The sequence below is a fragment of the Suncus etruscus genome, chromosome 9 (genome assembly GCF_024139225.1).
Source record: "Suncus etruscus isolate mSunEtr1 chromosome 9, mSunEtr1.pri.cur, whole genome shotgun sequence".
In the NCBI taxonomy this organism is placed as follows: Eukaryota; Metazoa; Chordata; class Mammalia; order Eulipotyphla; family Soricidae; genus Suncus; species Suncus etruscus.
In genome coordinates, this window is record NC_064856.1 from 101,844,939 (window position 1) to 101,867,869 (window position 22,931).

Sequence of the window (22,931 nt, forward strand, 5' to 3'; positions counted from 1 at the left end):
GAGGAGTGGGAGAGGAAGAAGATAAGAAAGGGAAGTACTGGGGGAACAGGGCAGGGATCTCAGGTATAACAGTGATGTGGAGAGCGGTATATTCAAAGCATAGACTCAACAACAGTGAAAACATGAGATCTAGAAGACAACCTCTGAACTTTGAAATGTACCTATCAAAGTGGCAGCAGGGGTGGGTGGGGAAGGTGGAGGACAGGAAGGAACATGGGACCTTGGTGGAGGGAAGTTGACATTAATGTTGAAATTGCTTGAAACTCGTTTATCATTGACTTTGTAAGTCATGGTTCTTTATTCAATAAAAAATTGGATTGGCTCTGAAACGTAAGCAGATGCTGTTGGAAGCTGAGCTAATAGGTGAAGTTTGTTGTAAGAGTAGCCTGAGCTGGCTTTGGGCTTTGGTGCCATAAACATACCCATAGATGCCTCTTGCCACCACTGGGGCAACCATGATGGGAAGAGCATCCCCAGGCTTAAGGCTGATTGATGACTGCTTCTTTCCATCAAATTGGAAGCCTGTTGGCATTGTTCAGGGGTGGGGGGTGATGAGTTTTAGAGAGACAAGAGGACTCATCCCTATCACTCAACAACTGGTGTGAGAGCTGGGATTAGAACTGAGTATTTAGCAACCAGGTACAAAGAGGAGGGGTTTGTCCTGGCAGAAGGCCCTGTTCTCTCCCCATCTCCCTCCTGCCAACCCCAGGGATAAAACTCATCATCATTCTTGGCACAGAGGCTGCTTTGGAGGCTGATGGACGTTGTCAGCTGGCTGATGCAGTGCTGTGTGTGAGGGTGTTGCAGTACCAACGAGCATGGTTCTTTTGCTGGCCAAGATTTCTGAGTTGTTGGTAGGTAGCTGGGACCCTGGAGAGCTCCCCCCAAGGACACTTCTGAGAGCAGAAGCACAAAAATGATTCAGTAGACGCAGTGGTCCTTAAACTATGGCCCACGGGCCACATATTATATTTGTATCTGTTTTGTTTCTTCATTGCAAAATAAGATATATGCAGTGTGCATAAGACTTCGTTCATAAGGGGTCCGGAGAGATAGCACAGCGGCGTTTGCCTTGCAAGCAGCTGATCCAGGACCAAAGGTGGTTGGTTCGAATCCCGGTGTCCCATATGGTCCCCCGTGCCTGCCAGGAGCTATTTCTGAGCAGACAGCCAGGAGTAACCCCTGAGCACCGCCGGGTGTGGCCCAAAAATCAAAAAAAAAAAAAAAAAAAAGACTTCGTTCATAAGTTTTGTTTTTACTATAGTCAGACCCTCCAATGGTCTGAGGGACAGTGAACTGGCCCTCTGTTTACAAAAAACAGGATCCCTGCTAGTAGAGCATGTAGGGCATGTGATTGGGGATCTCCTGGGAGACTCTGGGCACAGCTATTAGACTCTGCAAAAGAGGAGAGCCAGGGTGGCTGAGTCTCTTGGTTTTACTTCCTGTGCTAACCCTCAGAATTCCCCTGGCCTCTATCAGCTATGTTTCCCAATGTCCCCTCTTAACCTCTCACATCCTGACAATGGCCAACTGGCCAAGACAGCCTTGAACTTTGTGAATGGGAGGTATGTGGTGCCTCAATGCCTCCCTCCTTTGGGGGGACCCCAAATAGATGCTGTGTTTATGAAGGACTCAGACTTCCTGCCTCAGGGCTTCTGGAGTTTAATCACACCCCATAATCTTCCAAGCCAGCATGAACCCAGCAATCCTCTCCAGGGAGAGGCTGAAAAACAAGCCAGTGAAGCAGCCAGTTTAATTCTGTGGCTGCAAGGGCCCCTTTGTAGGTCAGCATAGGGTTGGCCATCAAGCTCACACTGGGACATGGGCTGGTTGGTGGCTGAAGGTTTGGCTTTCTTCTGCTTTTGACCCTAATTCTATTTTCAGTTCTGTGTGAAGGCTCTGAGTTATGTCACTTTCTCAGGTCTGTTTTCTTTTCTTTTTTTTTTTTTAAATTAATATCTTTATTTAAACACTGTGATTACAAATATGATTGTAGTTGGGTTCAGTCATGTAAAGAACACCCCTGTTCACCAGTGCAACATTCTCATCACCAATGTCCCAAATAAGCCTGTTTTCTTTTGCTAGAGGAACCCATCAGATTCACACTGTGGTTTTTCAAACCTGATTTCTTTCTTTTATTTTTAAATAAAAAAAATTTATTTGTAGTTTAGCAAACATGTTTCCAGCAGTATTAACACTGTAAGGTTTTGATGTAGAAAGTTGTTGTGCCTTCACCATTGCCAAAGTTCCCAAGATGCTTCACCTAGTCCTTTTAGAAGGCTCTTCTAAACACCCCTTACTTGTCCCCACTTATTGATCTTAGTTTTGCCATCTATAGTTTTACTATGAAAGTTCAGCACATACAACTAGATGGAACTAGAGAGGCCTCAAATGTAAATGGCCTGACTTTTGCCTGTTGGACTTTCCCTTGCCCCTTTTAAGGATTTCCTGGGTATCTTCAAAGAATGTTCCCTTGAGGTCAGAGCACAGTAGGTAGGGCTTTTGCCTTGCATGCCTGGTTTGATCTCAGGCATTTCATATGGTCCCTGAGACTGCCAGGAGAAATTGCAGAGTGCAGAGCCAGGAGTAACCCCTTGAGCAGAGCCGGCTGTGGCCCCACCCCCCAAAAATAAAACCAAAAAAGAAAAAAAAAAGAAAAAAACCCACCCACTATGGTGCTGGAGAGACTGTACAGTGTGTAGGACATTCGCCTTGCATGGATCGACCCAGGTTTCATCCCTGGCGTCTCATAGAGACCCTTGAGCAATGCCAGGAGTAATTTCTTTCTTTTTTGTTTTATTTTGTTTTTGTTTGTTTTTGGATCACACCCGGCAGCATTCAGGGGTTACTCCTGGCTCTATGCTCAGAAATCGCCCTTGCAGGCTTGGGGCGATATGAGATACTGGGATTCGAACCACCGACCTTCTGCAAGGAAGGCAAATGCCTTACCTCCATGCTATCTCTCCGGCCCCTGAAGTAATTCCTGAATGCAGAGTCAGTAGTGAGTACTGCTAGTGTAACTCAAAAAACCCAAACACAAAAAAATAACAGGTCTTCACATTTTCAAAGGTCACAGTTTGATGCTATGGGACTGAATTTTTATTATCTAGGACAAAAAATAGTGTTTTTTTTTTTTTTTTTTTTTTTAGAGCTAACTCTAATATTTCAGTGAGTAAGAATAGGTGAGCAATGTAGTTATAACTCTCGGCCCAGTGAGGATTGATATTGAAGAGAATCTGGGGGAGCAGAGACTTGCGATGCTCTAGGACTTTGGGGGGGGGGGGCTCCAACCAGCAGTTTCAGTGGAAGACTTGAGAGAATTTTACACTGGTCAGCTTGCAGGGAGCGCAAGTGCAGAGCCTGTGCATAATGCCTAGCCATATAAACTTTACCTCCCAGGGCTGGAAGAGACAGTACAGTGGGTAGGTAGGGTTTTTGCCTTGCATGTGGCTGACCTGGGTTTTATCCCTGGCACCCAATATGGTGTATTTCTTCTTGCCAGTAATTTCTTTTTTTTTTTTCCCTTTTTTTTTTTATTGTTGGAGGTACTGTGATTTACAATATTGTTAACTATGATTTTCATTGTTCTTATTCCAATGCCACTTTCTTTTTTTTTTTTTCAATTTCTATTTTTTTTTATTATTTTAATTATGACAACAAAGATGCAAAGAAAGAGGACAGGGTAAAGTTACAGTGGAAGCCCAATCACCCATAAACAGAATTCTCGGTAGTCCCATCGATGATATCCCAGCCTTGAACTTTCAGCCAAAGAACATTAAGAAAAACAAAACTGAACCCATGTACAATACAATTACTTTGTCCCTCAAATCCCCAGTTGTAGTACATACTATTTCTTAGCAGCACACAATATAATCTGAAGACATTAGACTTATGTAACTCCTTAAACATTGAGGGCAAAGTACATTTCTCTATTTCCATGCACATGCTTACTAGTTTAAGTTAGCCTCAAAAGTTTTAGTGGGTTGTTTTTCTTAAGGATTGGAGTCAAGGGAACATAGTAAAAAACAGTATTAAAGTGGCATTTGTTTGCATAGGCCCACCAAAACATAAGGGATATGGAAAGGCAAATTATGGTCTAAATACAAGGAGACCCTACCCCTGAAGTTTCCTGGCACAGGACTGACTCTAGGCTCCAGGCACACTAGTTTGTCCAATTCAAGTCATCCTCTGTAGTGGCAATACACCTCCATTCCTCACTTAGTCTCTGTTGTTGTTGGTATCATGCTTCTGTATTAAAGATCCTGGAGTCTGCATATCCCATATTGTAGTCAGGATGGTGCGGAGCATCCTCTCATTTCACCTCACACTTATGGGGCAATAGAGAGAACCATGTCCTGTAGAGCAGGTCATTGTTGTTGTCAAGTCTTCTCAGTGTAAACGGAAGTCTCTTTTTAGGAGGTCGATGTCAGACCCTTGGTAGAGTCTTTCCTGGTAGATGACTGCTTCCAGCTGTTGCTATAAAAGACCTTGGATGTTTCGTAGATAGCTTGCCTGGTTCCGGTGTGAATGGAGGATGCCCATTATTCTGAGGCCTGTGCCAGGTCATTATATCAATGTTCAGGGTGTAAGGTACATTGTACTGAGATTTATTAGATAAGAACTTATCTGTATGTATGGTGTTTTCCCATTTTAATGTGTCTATGCAAACAAGGATCAATGCCATGAAGCGTTATTGGTGCATCTGGAGGCAATGGGAACAAGACCAGCAATTTCCATGACAGAGTTCAATCATAGGCATCAAACTGAGGGACAGTTCCACCAACAATCCTTACTGAACATATTACAAAGAAAAGACAAGATGAAAAGTGGATAGAAACATCATAGTAGAAGAATATATAGAGAGTTACATCAGTTAAAGAAAATACCCATAAAATATTCAAAAGATATATGTGTTCAATATGTGTTCAATTTCTGTCCTTCTAAGTAGTTCTGGGATTTGTTAGATCTACTGTATGTCTTTAGTCAGAGATAGAACTGTGTGTTACTGAAGTTAAGAAGAGTAAATCTGGGATACTAATGGTTGGGAGGAGCATATGTTCGCGCGAGGGCGCTAGCCCCCGCGCAGTTTGCAAAATGTAGACTGGTATGAAATTGCCAGTGACAGCCTGAGTATAGCTGAGCAGCTATCTGCCACCCCCCAGATCAATCTCCACCCCCTTAGCCAACCCAGGGTGCCCCATCAGCTCCTTCCAGAAACCCACCTGGAGATCCGGAGGAAAGGGGGAGAGGGGGGTCGGGTGACCCATGTCCGAGCCCCCCTACCCTAAGCCGGGCCCAGAGGCCGCTGGCACATGCGGAGGCCTGCCAGCTGCCCGCCCGTGCTGGCCAAAAAACCCTGCTCTAGGAAGGGAGAGAGACCCTCCCAAGCCCGAAGGACAGGGATTTAAGCCCCACCCTAGGCCAGGGTCCGGATCCAGCCAGGGAGTGGGGAAAACCCAGGGTGCCCCATCAGCTCCTTCCAGAAACCCACCTGGAGATCCGGAGGAAAGGGGGAGAGGGGGGTCGGGTGACTTGCCAGTAATTTCTAAGTGCAGGGCCAGGAGTAATCTCTGAGTGCCACTGGGGGTGGCCCAACAACAAAACAAAACAAAACAAAAAAAAAAAACCCAACACGAAACAAACAAAATAAAGTTCACTTCTTACTTTTCTAGAATGCACTTTTTTTTTGGGTAGAGTGGGGTTTGGGGATGCTGGTGGTTGGATGACACCCTTTCGTGCTCATTTATTTTTAGCTCTATGCTCAAGTATCATTTTGGAGGTGCTGGAGCTGGGTTGGGGGGTAGGAGATCATATGCTGTGTCTATGCCTTATCCCCTCCCCCAAACTCTCTAAACTGACAATTTATACAATGAAAATCTATCAAGTGGCACACAAGTCCAAGAGATTTTAGTTAAAAATTGCTAAAATAAATGACCTAGTCTTGTGTATCTCATCTGAGCTGGAATCTCAGCCAGTCATTAGGTAAATCTCAGCTCCATTAGATAAATCACAATGGCCAGATTCACCACACAGTTTCACCTTACGGGGTTTCTGAGAACCTTACTTCAAAGCCAGAATCTTTTCAATCTGCCAATGTTCGTTCCCATTATCTCTTCATTATCTGGTGGAATAATCCAGCTGGATCCATTTTAGGGTTTGAATGTAACTCATCTGTGACTATGTAAGCATTTTTTTGCCTTCTGCAAAATGCAATTGAGACGGCTTACAGACATGAACGTTGCTAACAGATTTTAGGGTTCTTATTTCTAAGAAACTAGCTGAGCATTCCAAATGTTTATGGAAATAGAGCTGGAGGAGGGAAGCAATGCATTCAAGGTTGTTCCTGAGTTTTACATCAGCAGCTGGGACAGACCCCAGGGCTGCTGGGAAAAGCCAGTCTTATCAGAGAGAACACACACTTCAGCATAGTCTTAGTAGCTGATATTTTCTTTATCCAAAGGGATAGAAACAAACCCTGTTGAGTTTATAAAGACCCCTAAGTCTTGTTAGTCTCCAAGCTCATTTACAGTTTCTGTAGGGAAAGTCTTCTTTCCCTTGGCCAGTGGTCCTGAATGTCTAGTGGGAATTTTATGATAATAACTCAGATCTCAGGACTCTTGGTGAGTAGCTCTTTAGGGAATTGGATTATAAGTCTCCTCTGGCTTAATATCTAGCTGCCTTGTGTGCTCAAAATTTCACAAAGGATGCTGATGGCTGTTGCTTCAGGGGACAATGTGACGGTTTTCTGAGCATACTTTTTTGGACTCTACCTCAACTCGTTTAGTTAGTTTACACTTCCTTTAAAGATCAACTGTAGAGTTTTTCTGGGCAATTTGCTTTGGTTATTTGTATTTGGCCCTTGTATCTTCCTTCATCTTGGAAATCCATACCTTCACTGTCAGTGCTACACAGTTCGGCAATTAATTACATTTGTCTTACATTGTTCATGGCTGTTCCATGCTGACGAAGCTTGTAAGCCAACAAGATCATGAACTTTGGCAGAAACCCTCTCACCCCTTCTCTCCACCTTATAACTATATTCTTCTTCACAGAAACAACTTTTTTCCCGATTGACTTTCATTCTCAATAATGTAGAGTCAAAACTCCTTCAGCCACAGCCAAAGAGGCCTTAGAGAGCCTTATTCATTTCAATGTAATATAACAGAGATGGGGGAGCATAAAAATCCTTTGCAATCAGCAGACATTCAGCTAGTCACGATGGCTTCTCTAGGTTTCTCAGATGGCGTGAGAGTTTATTTGATAAAAAAAGAGAGGCAGCCACAGATCAGGACTTCCTGCAGCATGTGACATTTTAGCTTCCATTATATTTTCCAATATTAGTATAACAATCTATAATTTAATATGTCTTGAAGTAATGTGTACTGGATATATATTACCAATATTTTATGGAGTGTATTGAGGGAAGAGAGTTGCCTTTGTTTCAAAAAAGAGGAAAAGGAGAAAGAACATGTTAATAGTGAAAATACTCTCCTAGCATAGCTGGAAGTGGGTGATTATATCATATTAATTTGTGATTATTATTTTTGATTTGGAAAATTTTTTTTCTCTAATTTTTATTATAATTCCCTGATTTGCAAAATTGTTCATAAGACAGTCATTTAAGGGCCAGAGAGATAGCACAGCAGTAGGGCTTTTGCCTTGCATGTGGCCTACCCAGGATAGACCTGGGTTCGAATCCCAGCATCCCATATGGTCCCCTGAGCCTGCCTGGAGTGATATCTGAATGCAGAGCCAGGAGTAACTCCTGAGTGCTGCTGGGTGTGGCCCAAAAATAACAAACAAACAAGACAGTCATTTAAGGCACTAAATGTTCAAACATCAATCCCACCACCTTGTGACCTTCCCTTTACCAGTATCACCAATCTCTCACCTATCACCATAATCTGCCTCCTTGAAATCACAAATTTACTTCATATTGCTTGCTACAAAAAAAATAAAGGCAAATAGAATCACCAAAACTTAGAATAACATGAGTCAATTCTAAATGATTACTGTATCTTCATAGTAATACTAAAATCAATGTCTAAGAATTTATTGGTCTGTTGTTGGTGCTAGTTGGGCTTTCTGTGTTTAGGCTCACTGAAGAAACATAGTGACTTACATAGTTACATAGTAGAAGTTATATAATAGATTACTATGCAATTCTCCTATCAGATAGATATAGAACAGTTGTGCTGTCCAGGATTGTTAGATCTAAAACAACCCTGGGGGCTGGAGTGATAGCACAGTAGTAGGGTTATCTTGCATACGGCCAACCCAGGACAGACCCTGGTTCGATTCCTGGAATCCCATAAGTCCCCTGAGCCTGCCAGGAGTGATTTTTGAGCACAGAGCCAGGAGTAATCCCTGAGCATCGCTGGATGTGACCCCAAACCAAACCAAACTAACCAACCAATCAAACAAAATAAAACAACCTTGATGGCTTGAAAGCTTGATAAGGTCAAGTCATAGATTTGGGTTGTATCTGTCAGAAGGTTTAGGGAATGGCATTGCTGCTAATAAAATTAGGTGGCATTCTTCCTTCCCTCCTTTCTGTGAATGCCACAGAAGTACAGTCAGGACCAGACTACCTAGGTAGTATCAGCTGCCATTATTTATTTATATTTTTGGAGTTTGATGGAGGAGCAGGGCTGTTTTTCTGCTGGGAAGATGGCTCATACAGTATTGATAATTTTCCTTTTTCTGTGACATATTTTTGGGAAATTTGGAGCTCTTGATTTATACAACTATCATTGTTTTTATTATTATTGATAAGCAATTGGCCAAGAAGTCTTATTTATATTTTTGGGAAGAGCTATATCTTAGATTGGCTTTGCCCTAAAAAAAATCATGAAGAAAGAGATAGAAGTTTTTGGGCATGTGACTCAGAGGGCTCACAGAAGAAATTTTACAATAGAGGAACAAGGGGCCGGGTAGGTGGCGCTGGAGGTAAGGTGTCTGCCTTGCAAGCGCTAGCCAAGGAAGGACCGCGGTTCTATCCCCCGGCGTCCCATATGGTCCCCCCAAGCCAGGGGCGATTTCTGAGCACATAGCCAGGAGTAACCCCTGAGCGTCAAACGGGTGTGGCCCAAAAAAAAAAAACCAAAAAAAAAAAAAAAAACAATAGAGGAACAAAGCAAAGCTGAGAATGACACGTGGGCTAAAAACCATGCACTGCTTTGCCCAATACTTAGGTCTCCACACCTTTGCCACCATGCCAAAGAGAAATACTGAATAGGAACTTCAAGTCTTTCACAAAGCCATGGTGAGAATGAGCTACAATGAAGCTTCACAGGTGTTTTAGTTGTTTTCACCAAAGTCATAGCCTAAACCTAAGGGGGCCTCTGCAAAGAAAGAGAGAAGGTACCTAAAGGGAAAATGAGGCAACTGGAACAACATGCAGAAAACAGATTTCAAAGCAGACTCGGCATAGAAGGCTGCAGGTGTGGGAGATGCCAAGTGCTGTGTGTGCATTTTGGTTTACTATGCACATTTTCTGGTGACTGTATGATTTAAAATTTTAATTTTTTTTATCAAGTTGCATAAACTTGCATTTTTTTTGCTTAAAAAACCCAAAACAAAACCAACAACAGTGTTGTTGGCACCCAGAACACTTTCTTTTTTTGGGGAGGGATGAAGGAAGAATGTATAGGTATCTAAGAGAAAGTCTTCAGTGCTGAATTGACCTGGGAACAGAAAACATTTCTTACTAGTTTATTATTTTGTTTTGTTTTGGGCTACAACCAGTGGTGCTAAGGTTTGACTGGTTGTATGCTCAGGCATCACTCCTGGTGGGACCTATAGGACCATAGCAGGTGCAGGGTCAAAAGAGTCTGTTGTGTGTAGGCAAGTGCCTTACCTATTGTATTATGACTGCTACCCTTCCCTACTAGTTTTGAGAGACTTTTTTTAGGGTCCCAGGAGAAGAAATTTCTTGAGGTTGACATATATAAGCCACCTTAAAAATAATTTTATTAGAACCATTGTGAGTTACAAAGTCATAGTTGAATTTCAGATATACAGTGTGACTATCAGTGTCTACCTTTCTCCACCAATGATACCAGAATGCATCCAATACCACAACCCTTTACTCTCTGGCCTTCAAGTATAACAGGCCCATTTAAATTTACTGCTATGTAGTATTCCATTGTATATATGTACCATATCTTCATGATCCACTCTTCTGTTGTTGGGCATCTAAGTTGGTTCCAAGTCTTAGCTATTGTGCTGCAGTGAATAGAAATGTTCATACATTCTTTTGACTAAATGTTTTTTTTTTTTTTTTTTTTTGGTTTTTGGGTCACACCTGGCAGTGCTCAGGGGTTATTCCTGGCTCCAGGCTCAGAAATTGCTCCTGGCAGGCACAGGGGACCATATGGGGCGCCGGGATTCGAACCGATGACCTCCTGCATGAGAGGCAAACGCCTTACCTCCATGCTATCTCTCCGGCCCCTGACTAAATGTTTTTATATACTAGTGATAGCTACCCAAATGGGGGATTTCTGGGTCATATGGCAGCTCAATTTTGAGTTTAGTGAGAACCTTCTATACTGTTTTCCATAGGGGTTATTCAGGCAGCATTCCCACCAGCAATGAAGGAGAGTTCCTTTCTCACTACATCCTGCCAACAGATATTTTTCTCAGTATTTTTGATATGTGCCATCCTCACTGGTGTAAGATGATATCTCGGTGTAGTCTTGATTTGGAAGTGATGATAAACATTTTTTATGTGTCTATTGGCCATCTATTGGTATTCCTCAGAGAAGTGTATGTTCATTTCCTTTCCCCATTTCTTTGATGGGGTTTTTAGGTTTTGTGGGGTTAATCTTTGTGAATATTTTGCATGTCCTCGATATCAAACCTTTATCTGATGTGTTGAGTGCAAAAATTTTCTCGTACTTAGTTAGTTGCCTTCTAATTTAGCCCATGTTTCCTTTTCCATACAGAAACTTTTAGTTGATTTATTCCCATTTATTTAGGTTTAATGTTATAGATCTTGACATTGGCATCCTATCATCAAAGACTTCTTTGAGGTCTAAGTCTTGTACTGTGCTGCCTATGTTTTCCTCAATGAACTTTATGGATTTGGGTTTAATGTTAAGATCTTGAATCTACTTTGAATTCATTTTCATGTAAGGTGTGAGATATGGATCAATTTTTAACTTCAAACATGTGGTTATACAATTGTTCCAATACCATTTGTGGAAGAGACTATCTTTGTTCCATTTCAAATTTTTGGCTCTTTTGTCAAATGTTAGTTGACCACAGGGTTGGGGATTTTTCACTGGATATTCTCTTCTGACCCATTGATCTGAAAATCTGTGAAAGTTTCAATACTATGCTGTTTTGATCACGATAGCTTTGAAGTACAACTTCAAATTAGATAATGAGATGCCTCCTAATTAGATCCAAATTGCCTGCAACTATATGATATAAATTGAAATGTTTTGGAAAAAGGAGGATTGGTGGGAGTTCCTGCCCAGACATAGACCTGCACTCTATTATCCACCTTTGTATAAAAGCCTTAAGGGATATAAAAACCCAAATTCTCTGTCCTGTCTTCCTTTCTTTTCATATAGAGGTGACTTCTTTTTTTTTTTTTTTTTTGGTTTTTGGGCCACACCCGTTTGACGCTCAGGGGTTACTCCTGGCTAGGCGCTCAGAAATCGCCCCTGGCTTGGGAGGACCATATGGGACTGGGGGGATCGAACCACTGTCCTTCCTACGCTAGCGCTTGCAAGGCAGACACCTTACCTCTAGCTCCACCTTCCCGGCCCCTTGAGATGACTTCTTAAATCCTAATTATCCATTAACCCAAAATTTCCAAAAGGTAGTTGGTGACTTGATGTCACACAAACTAGACTTTCAATCTCCCCACTGAGGTGGAAACTCTCAAAAGAGCACGGCTCCTTTTTTTTTTTTTTTTGATATTTTATTTTCAGATGGAAAATGCTGCCATTTTCACTTCATTTCCTGCAAGTCAGGATTGGCTTGTGAGAAGTTGCTAAACAACATGCTAAATGTGGAATGTCAATCCTTGCTTGACACTTTGCCCACATAGAGGAGATGAATACTTTGTGGGTTTTCTTGTGGCTAGTTCTCATTTGGTAGTACACAGAGGGGGGTTGGAACGTTGTAGTATGTTCATGATCTTCTGTCCATGTTCTATACGAACTACCATGATGGTTTATAAAAAGTCTTTAATTATGTCCATAAACCAGATACACTTAGGCTTAGAAAAATAAAAGAACCTAAAATGGAAGAAAGGAAGCAGGAAAGAACTCAGCAAAGAAGTGGTTGCAATTGGCTTATGCTTTTGGGCAGCAGTTAAGTAGCAATTATACCATACATGCACACAGTTTTTCTCAAAACTAGAATTTGGTCTTTTGTCATTCTTGGCAATAAAGTGTTGACTGTAGACTACTCCTGTGGAGTAGAGAGACTTTTAGCTCTCTCTGGGAGAAGCTAGATCCTTGACCAATGACAGTGCTCCAGAGAACACTTTACTCATGGGCTGTTTTCAGCCCATGGTCATAACATCCTTGGGTATCTGCACTGATTGACTCTGAGATGCTGTAGGATGCTCTTCCTGATTGATTTCAGAGGGTTTTCTATCAGAGCTTCAGTTACCAACCTGTGGAGTGGAGGCAGCCAGAGGGTGTTAAGAAATGGATCAAGAAAGACTGGCTTCTTGGTAATTAAAAAAAAAGTACCTTTTTGGGGGCCGGAGAAATAGCACAGCAATGTTTGCCTTGCAAGCAGCTGATCCAGGACCTAAGGTGGTTGGTTTGAATCCCGGCATCCCATATGGTCCCCCTGGCCTGCCAGGAGCTACTTCTGAGCAGATAGCCAGGAGTAACCCATGAGCACTGTCGGGTGTGGCCCCAAACCCCCCAAAACAAGTACCTTTTTGGTTACAGATGCTGAGTTATCATGATACATACATAAAACATATTATTGTTTTAAGAAAAGAAAGATTGGTTTCTAATACAATTTTTATAATATTAGAAGCTATTTTTTCACAGCAGTAGAAAACACAGTTTCAAAAATTTGTATGGAACTACTGTAGACTCCAAATAACTGGAACAATTCCAAGAATGGAAAACAAAGCTAGAGGCATTTTGGAAAAAAAAGCTAGAGTTCAAAGTTTAATATAAAGGTATGGTAATCAAAACAGAATGATACTGGCAAAATACACACAAAGGACAACTGAACAAAACAGAAAACACAATTATAAAACTCAAATAGTAATTTATTTGATAAATTAATATTTGACAATAGAGTTGGGATTTTTATTGGGAATAGGCATTCCCAGATGCAATTAGACATTAAATTTAGGAAAAAATATAAAAACAAAAGAGAGAAAGGATGGGAAAGCAAGTTTGCAGAAAATTGGCATGCAATAAATATACTTAATATTAATTAAATTATGACATTTGATTCTTCTGGGTACTAAGACTTGCATTAGAGGTGGGAGAAGGTAATGGGTAGTAAGCACTATAGGTTTGCGCAAACCACAATTTTTTTTCTTCTTCTTTTTTTTTTTTTTTTTTTGGTTTTTGGGCCACACCCGGCGGTGCTCAGGGGTTACTCCTGGCTGTCTGCTCAGAAATAGCTCCTGGCAGGCACAGGGACCATATGGGACACCGGGATTCGAACCAACCACCTTTGGTTCTGGATCGGCTGCTTGCAAGGCAAACACTGCTGTGCTATCTCTCCGGGCCCGACACAAACACAATTTTATGGTTTTTCATATATGTACCATCTCTGTGTTCGTGTGTACAGATATCAGAGTGTGCTGATGCCTATTAGGACATATAGATGTGCCAAGATACAAACTAAAAGAAAAGTTGTCATTCAGTTTTACAGGCTGTGGGATTCCTGGAATCAGCCAATGACCTTTCTGAAAGCAGCTTTCACATCCTTGTTTCTCAGACTATAGATCAGAGGGTTCAGCATGGGGATGACTACAGTGTAGAAGACCGACATCACCTTCTCTTCCTCCAAAGATTTCTCTGAACCAGTTCGTAGATACATAAAGATGAGGGTCCCAAAGAAAAGGGCCACAGCAGTGAGGTGGGAGGCACATGTGGAAAAAGTCTTGGCCCTGCTACCCGAAGACTTCATCCTCAGAATAGCCCTGATGATGAGCAGGTAGGAAAGCAGGATGACCGTGGCATTGGCCAAAAGCACAAAGTTGCCATAGAAGATAATGATAATCTCAGCATTTGTGGTGTCACTGCAGGAGAGCTTCAAGAGTGGTGGGAGGTCACAGAAGAAGAAGTTGATCTGATTATCATCACAGAAGGAAAGGGTGAAGGTACATGTGGTCCGTAGGATGGCCCCTGTTATGGCAAAGGCATAAGTTCCCACCACCAAATTCCAGCAGATTCGGGGACTCATAGCCACTGTGTAGAGCAGTGGGTTGCTAATAGCAACATAGCGGTCATAGGCCATCACTGCCAGCAGGAAACACTCTGCTGTTGCACAGATGGTGAAGAAGAAGAACTGGGCAGCACATTGCCCATAGGAGATGATGGGCTTTGTGGTTAGTGTGGCCAGGACCTGAGGGATAATGACTGAGGTATAGCATGCATCCAACAGGGAGAGGTGGCTCAGGAAGAAGTACATAGGGGTGTGGAGTTGGGTGTCCACTTGAATCAGAATGATCATGACCAAATTCCCAAGAATGGTGACTAGGTAGAAAGCCAGAAACACCACGAAGAGGGGAATCTGCAAGTCGGGGTAATCAGTGAAGCCGATGAGAATAAACTCAGTTACAGTGGTGAGATTATTCTTGGCCATGCATTCGATGTGGTCTTGTGATCTGAGGATGGAAATGAAGTCAAAATCTAGAGACTAAAAAGACAGATGCTTTGTTTTTGTGGTAGAGGTTAGCCTTATGTCTGATTCATGGAGTAATCTTTAACATGGCTGATGATTTTTGGTTATCTTTTTTTTCTTTCCCAACATGTTTTGGAGCTGAGTTATGAGCTGGTCTATTTTTTAAAATTCAAATTAGTTTTGATTTATATTTGGAAATTTCTGTGGAGAAAAGAGACACATAGAGTGTGGGTTGGTAAGAATCTGGTGAGATTCTAAAATCCGTCAGCTACTAAAATGCTCTATCATGTACCTTCCACATGATCATCCAGGCTTTGTTGGAGTCTCTTTTTATGGGTAGTTCTTTTTGCTAATCCATTTTTGGGGCATTCATTTTTACTCCCTTTGCTTTCCACACATTGATTTTTAGTTTTACCCCTTTTAGACTCAGTAGTTTGAATTCCTTCTTCTCATGGAGAACTTCCTCATGGAAGTTCATAGATAATAACTTTAGTTGGAATTTTGTAAATTTAGGAATATTCTTCCTCCATAGCCATAGATATATACTATATGTGTTTTTAATATATAATTATTTATCATGTGTGCAATAATTTTGTAGTTTAATTTAGTAGGTATTTTGCTCCAGCATATAAATTGCCATTGCTATTTTCTGTAGACCTAATGCCCAATAACATGACTAACATCCACACTGTATTATGAACCTCAGGTTGCTAAGAGACCAGTTCTAAATGTATTCACTACAAAAAAGACATGATTTTTAAGTCCTAGAGATATAGCCAGTGCAATCATTATAGTCATATATCTCCCTGTATATCAAACTAACATGTTAGTGTACCTTAAGCTTACATAGTGTTACATGTAAATTATATCCTATTTTAGTAAAGTGATAATTTTCCTTTGATTTTAATCTTTACAACTTTATAATTTTGGGGCCACACCCCAGTTGTGTCCTGCTATGGAGTCAAGGATCACTCCTGGCCGATTGAAGAGACCATATAGGATGCCACGGATAGATCCTGGCTTGACTGCATAAAAGGCAAAAACCCTACCTAGTGTATTATCACTCTTCCTCAAATCTATACCACTCCTAACACCTATTGGAGTGGGTAAGGCACTTGGAGTGACCAACTCAAGTTTTGTCCCTGATTTGACTCATTGTTCCTTGAGCACTACCAGGCTCTGGTAACCACCAGTTTGGCCCCAAACAATTGAAAATTCTCGCAAAGGTGATGCTAGGATCTTATTCAGTTTAAGCAGGAGTTATCAGTGAAAGGAATACATTGTGATATCATGTAAAATATGGCTTTCCATTGTTGTTCCCTGCACCAAAAACCAGACTGGGAAGAAAGTTGCCTACTGGCTAAGAGCAGATTGCGTTTTTCTTCTCTAAGCAGCTGAAGTTTGTTCATGCAAACAAGCCAAAGAACTTTCAGAATTTTACTTCTCTGTGAGCTTGACTTTTTGTTCTGAAAATAGCAGCTATTGATGATCATCCAAGCTGTATCTCACAATTCTTTTGTCAACATCTAAGTATATGCATTAAATGTAGATCTTGAAAGAATTTTCCTTTTATCTATGTCATGTTTATGGCATATACATTGAATACAAATGACTGAATACATGAAATATGCAGATATTATTTTAGTTGGATTAAAGTCAGTTAAATATAAGATTATGAAATATTGGAAATGAAATTGACTTAGTAACTTTTCCTAGTTCCTGATAAGCCTTGCTATTGGTCAGGGAAGGGCTATTTTTCTTTTTATTTTATTACTTTTACTTCTAAGTTTATCACCATGAATTCCTATAATTTTCATTGCTTTTTATTCTTGTGCATTTAAATTGTATCACATTTCTTTAATCAGGACTGTGTATTTAAACTTTTTAATTTAAAGAATAATCAGTTTTCTTTCCTTCCTTCCTTCCTTCCTTCCTTCCTTCCTTCCTTCCTTCCTTCCTTCCTTCCTTCCTTCCTTCCTTCCTTCCTTCCTTCCTTCCTTCCTTCCTTCCTTCCTTTCTTTCTTTCTTTCTTTCTTTCTTTCTTCCTCCTTCCTTCCTCCATTCCTTCCTTCCTTCCTTCCTTCCTTCCTTCCTTCCTTCCTTCCTTTCTTTCTTTCTTTCTTTCTTTCTTTCTTTCTTTCTTCTCTCCTTCCTTCCTTCCTTCCTTCCTTCCTTCCTTCCTTCCTTCCTTCCTTCCTTCCTTCCTTCCTTCCTTCCTTCCTTCCTTCCTTCCTTCCTTCCTTCCTTTTTTCCTTCCTTCCTTTTTTCCTTCCTTCCTTTTTTCCTTCCTTCCTTTTTTCCTTCCTTCCTTTTTTCCTTCCTTCCTTTTTTCCTTCCTTCCTTCCTTCCTTCCTTCCTTCCTTCCTTCCTTCCTTCCTTCCTTCCTTCCTTCCTTCCTTCCTTCCTTCCTTCCTTCCTTCCTTCCTTTCGTTTTTTCTTTCTTTTTCTTTTTTTTGTTTTTTTTTGGGCCACACTCGATGACGCTCAGTCATCAGATAAAAATCATAAACCTTAAATTCACATTTGAACAAGGAAAATCAGAAAACACACTGTTTAGAAAAATAAAATTCAAATTCTAGATCATGATTATATATTTGTACAAAGCAAACTATGGGGGCCGGAGTGGTGGCGCAAGTGATAAGGCGTCTGCCTTGTACGCGCTAGCCTAGGACTGACAGCGGTTTGTTCCCCAGGCGTCCCATATGGTCCCCCAAGCCAGGATCAATTTCTGAGCGCATAGCCAGGAATAACCCCTGAGCGTCGCTGTGTATGGCCCAAAAAACAAAAACAAAACTTGTACAATAGCTCTAATCCCTACAGTAATCCCTGAATGTGTATATATATATGGGTATGCGTGTACTGATTGAGGATCAGAGATTAAAGAAGATGGTCTACTTGCCATACACCTAGGAAGAAAGAGAATCAGAATCTTAAATGGTGGCTTTCTGTCTCTAATTTTCATGCTTTTCTGTCACAATATGGTGTCATATAGGGAAAAAGATAAACATTTTGCTGATTTATTTATCAAATTAAAAAATGACATAATGTATTATATAGACACTTAAATTTTTTTGAAAAATAGGTTATGTTTGAATTTGGAGCTTTAGATGTTCCAGTTTTTTTTTTCTTTTTGGCATAGGAAGTTTGTTTGAAAATCAATATTCAGAAAGCTGTTGTAATAAGGTAAAAGAAGAAGAAATTAAAAATTCCCAATTATAATCATAATCATAATCATAATTACCCAAAAATCCAGTACCTAGGAATCAATAAGAGTCCATAAATTTATTCATTGAAATGATAATTATTTGGGGCCGGTGGGGTGGCGCTAGAGTAAGGTGTCTGCCTTGCCAGTGCTAGCCTGGGATGGACCGCAGTTCGATCCCCCAGCATCCCATGTGGTCCCCCAAGCCAGGAGCGACTTCTGAGCACATAGCCAGGAGTAACCCCTGAACATCACCGGGTGTGGTCCCCAAAATGATAATTATTTGTAGAAATAGAAATAAAAAGAATAGGCATGTGGAGTCTTCCGGGTACAGTTTGTGGATGCATTGGGAGGAATTTCTCTCCCTCCCCACCCCCCAGGGCCCGATTAACCAGGCGTGGGGGGATTTCAGTCCCCTGGACTGAGTGGTCAGCCCAGGGGGCCTATGGCTAGCTGTCCTGCCCAGAGCCCCCAACATACCAGCTGAAGGGAACCAGAAGAACTGGCATGTGGAATCTTCCGGGTGCAGCCCTGCCTCTGTAGTTTGCAGATGCATACGGAGGAATTTCTCTCCCTCCCCACCCCCCAGGGCCCGATTAACCAGGTGTGGCCCTGAAGACCTGCCTGGCGTGGGGGGGGATCTCAGCCCCCTGGACTAAGTGGTCAGCCCAGGGGGCCTATGGCTAGTTGTCCTGCTCATATTGGCTAAGAAAATAGGAACAAAATAAAAATAAATGGTACTTCATCAAACTAAAGAAGTTTTGCACAGTGAAACAATGGCAAAAAAAAAAAAAGACTCCTGAGGACACAACTCTTGAATGCAATCACCATGTCTGCATTAGACCAGCTCTATAGTCCCAACCTATTCTCAAAAGAGCTGAAAACCTAATTGTGAAAAATTATGGACACATCAGCCACACAGCTGAAAGCTGGCAATCTTGGGAGGAGAGGGTGGGTCAAACCCCTACCCTGCAGAAGTCACACCTGCTGCACCCACTACCCACAGTTACTGCTTTGCCAATAACCCACCTTCACTCCTCTATGGTTCTCCGCAGAGACACCAATTTGACCAAAACTCCAGGTTGGGGCCTGAGCAATACCATAGCAGGTAGGGCATTTGCCTTGCATGCAGTAGACTCAAGTTTGATCCCTGGCAGTCCATTAGGTCCAAGGAGGAATTTCTGAGCGCAAAGCCAGGAATTACTCCTGAGTGCCACCAGGTGTGGCCTTAAAACAAAAATAAAACAAACAAAAAATCTCCCTCAGGTATGTTGGAACTTGGGCTGACATCAACAGGATTGTTTAGAAATGAGTGTGGGCAACTTCTCCCTGCCTTCTTGTACTTTTGAAAGGCCTGGCAGCTGAAAACACAGCCCACAAAAGTCACAGTATCAGTAATAGTGCTTGAAGTTCCTGGAGTGGATAGTTTTGATTTTTTTTTTTTTTGGTTTTGGGCCACACCCGGCGGCATTCAGGGTTACTCCTGGCTCTGCCCTTAGAAATCACTCCTGGCAGGCTCAGGGGACCATATGGAATGCTGGGAATAGAACCCAAGTCTGTCCTGGGTTGGCCTTGTGTAAGGCAAATGCCCTACTGTTTTCCACATGACCTATTTATTTGACTCTTTGGAATGTAGCGAAGAATAGAGAAACACTGTTTTGAAAAGATATGCCTATACCAACATTAGCTGCAGCTTTATATACAATAGCAAGATTTGGAAACAGTTCAAGGACTTAATAACTGATGAGTGAAGAAGGAAACCGTGGCATATAATGGAAAACTACTCACTATAAGAAAAGATGACATTTTGTAGTTGCTGTAATTTGGATGGTATTATAGCATGTCATGCTAAGTGATGTGAATCAGATATAGAAATGATTTTACTTTTATATGGAACATTAGTTAAATAAGAGAAAAGACAAGAGCCAATAAAAACAAACCCTGAGATTGTGGCTAAAAATCTGAATCTGGGACTGGAATGATGAAGGGGTGAAGAAGCTTTGCATGTGGATGATTCTATTTTAATTAAAGGCACTGTCTATGATTCTCTGAACACTACCAGGAATCATCCTGAGCAGAGAACAAGAAAAAAGGCTTTAGATCTGCAAGACATCACTTCAAAACAAAATAAAATAAACAAAAGACTAGAACAGATGCTACCAATTTAGGGTGAGAGGTGCAAGGATGATAAGGAGGGTAAGAACAACATAGAGGGAAGAATATTGATATTTTAGGGATGGGTATGTTTTTTTAGTATTTTATACCTAAAGCATAAATATGAATGCTATTTTAATCATAGTACTTCAGCCAAAAAAGAAAAACCTTGGTTTGACTAGATCCTTCTTTAGGAGGTATTCTTGGGAAAATTATTTACCCATTTAGTATCCCAATTTTTTAAACAATAAAATGAGAGCACATTAATGATTTTAAAAATAAAAGACTGAGGGGCCTAAGCAATGGCACAGCGGTAGGGCTTGGTTCGATCTCCAGGTGTCCCATATGGTCCCCCAAGCCAGGAGCAATTTCTGAGCGCACAGCTGGGGTAACCCCTGAGTGTCACAGCGTGTGGCCCAAAAACCAAAAAGTAAAATAAAATAATTTATTTTTATCTTTCATAAGGCAAGTTTTGGAAAATATTCCAAGATGGGAAAATTTGGGGACCTGGCTGGTGATATCTTTGTGGAATCTGGAGTAAGAATCTTCGACATGCTTAGTAGCATCAAAAAATTGTGATGCTCAGGGCATTCCTGGAATTACTGTTCTGCTCTTTGTAATTATTGCTGGATGTACTTAGGGGACCATATAGGATGCTAGAGATCGAAACTGAGCATGCTCAATGCAAACATGTTACTCATTGTACTATCTTTCTAGCTTTTAGGAGCATCAATTTGACTGTGAGAAGAGGGCAGAACAGACTGATTGAACTCAGAAAAATTTACATGAGGGAACATAAAGTTATATAACAGCATATTTTAAGAAATGCTGGCATATATTGGTTCACATGATTACTTATGCATATTGATTTTGATATGTAATAAGAAAATACATCTCTAGAGGAGATGGAAAATCAATATTACCACCCTAATATTATAGTTAGCTATAAATTTTATACTTAACTATACTTGGACCTTATTCTCAAAGTCCTTCTCTTTCTTCTATGTGAAGAGTAAAGGAGTTTAACTAAGTCAACTCCCATGACCTTATTAGGATTGTCTCTTAAAAGATTGCTGACTTTTTCACGTCCAACCCAGAACCCTAGATACCAGATGTGGAACCCGCACAGGAATCAGTAATAGCACCAGGAACTAAACTCCTCCTGAATACCACCCTGGCACCAACTTGCACCAGTTTTAATATGACATCCTGACATGAAGAAGCAGCAACAACTTGATCTAAGATCAATGGTATGATGCAATCAGGAGACATGTCATCCTTTGCCCCAGACTATCTACTGAAAACTGACTTTGCCAAACATGGACTGGACAGATCCTATCGAGGGACCAATGAGGAAATTCCTAGCCTAGACCTCGGCCCAGAATTTGTACAAAAACCAAGATCTCTAATTCCAGAGGGCTGACTTTGACAACTGCGACTGAGCAGAACTTCTGAAATCATGCTGAAAGACTATATCCTAGGCTTTGTCCTAGGATCTGAGCAAAAACCGTGATCACTAATTACAGAAGACTGATTACAACAACAGTGCTGGAGCAGAACTTCTAGAACTGTTAAGTAAAACTCTCACTAGCCTTCGCCTACGCAAATAACAAGATCTCTAGCTACAGAGGCAGGCTGTCATCATCCACATATGAGCAGAAAACTTCCTGGTACCATAAAAAGACCTTGGGGTGTGAAAATGAGCGAGTATGGAGCCTGTAGTTGTTCCCATGGCAGTATGCTTCAAGGGCGGAGAAACCCTATATCTCTTAGGTCAAGAAATTCCAGTTCTAATTTTCCAAATATTTATCATGCCTATGTAAAAACCAACCAACCAACCAACCAACCAACCAACCAACCAACCAACCAACCCAAAACCAAAACCCTTTTTAAGTAGTTGTTGGTCTGTTTTTTTTACTGTTTTTTTTTTTTTTTTTTTTGTTTTGTTTGTTTCTTCATAGTTGATGGTTTTGGTTTTTGGTTTGTTCTTTTATTAATTCTTTTTGTATTTTTGTTGTTACTGCCTTATTGTTTTTTTGTTTTTGTTTTGTTACCTTTTTATTTTTTCCCTTCCTTATAAATGGATATTTATAACACCTAGACGAACTACTCCTAGTTTTTCTCTTTTTCGTTTGTCTTTTTTTTTGTCCTCCCTGCCCCGATTGTACCAAGACCAGAAAGTCATATATTCATTTGGTGGAAATAAAAAATGATCAGACTTGAACACTAACCCAAAGTCAATGACAATAGAATTGATACCCAATCTATAACAAACTGTATAAGTGTGGAACAGTTACACTAGCATTACGGGGGATAAAGGAGGGAGAAGGACAACACTAGCGGTGGTAATGACCCTCATTCATTGTCACTATGTGCCTTAAATATTACTTTGAAAAATTTGTAATTCACTTTGACCACAATAAAAATTAAAAAAAAATTGCTGACTTTATTTACTAATGCTCTAAACCAGATGGCATACTAAATAGCATAAACAATTATGGTATGTTTTTTGTCCAAAGGAACAACAATATTTTGAGATAGGAATATTTATCTTCATTTTATAGTCAAAGAAACTAAGGCTTAGAACTAAGCATTAGATGTTTTTCTTAAGGTCTTAGAGATAAAAAAGGAGAAAATGATTAAATATTAGCCCACATTTCTGTGACTTTATTATTGGGATCTGAACCATTATTTATGCTGTTTTTCTGAATATTGATGCTATCACAGAGCA

General features: G+C 40.8%; 2 protein-coding genes across 2 annotated transcripts in view; both read right to left on the reverse strand.

Annotated features, from left to right (window-relative positions):
- The window catches only part of SSRP1 (structure specific recognition protein 1), a 1,220,984-nt gene that overhangs the window by 803,365 nt on the left and 394,688 nt on the right, over positions 1-22,931 (reverse strand). The gene's annotated exons all lie outside the window — the stretch shown is intronic.
- On the reverse strand, positions 13,888-14,805 carry LOC126017812 (olfactory receptor 9I1-like). The gene has a single exon (XM_049779868.1). The coding sequence runs from the start codon at positions 14,803-14,805 to the stop codon at positions 13,888-13,890; it is 918 nt and encodes a 305-aa protein (XP_049635825.1).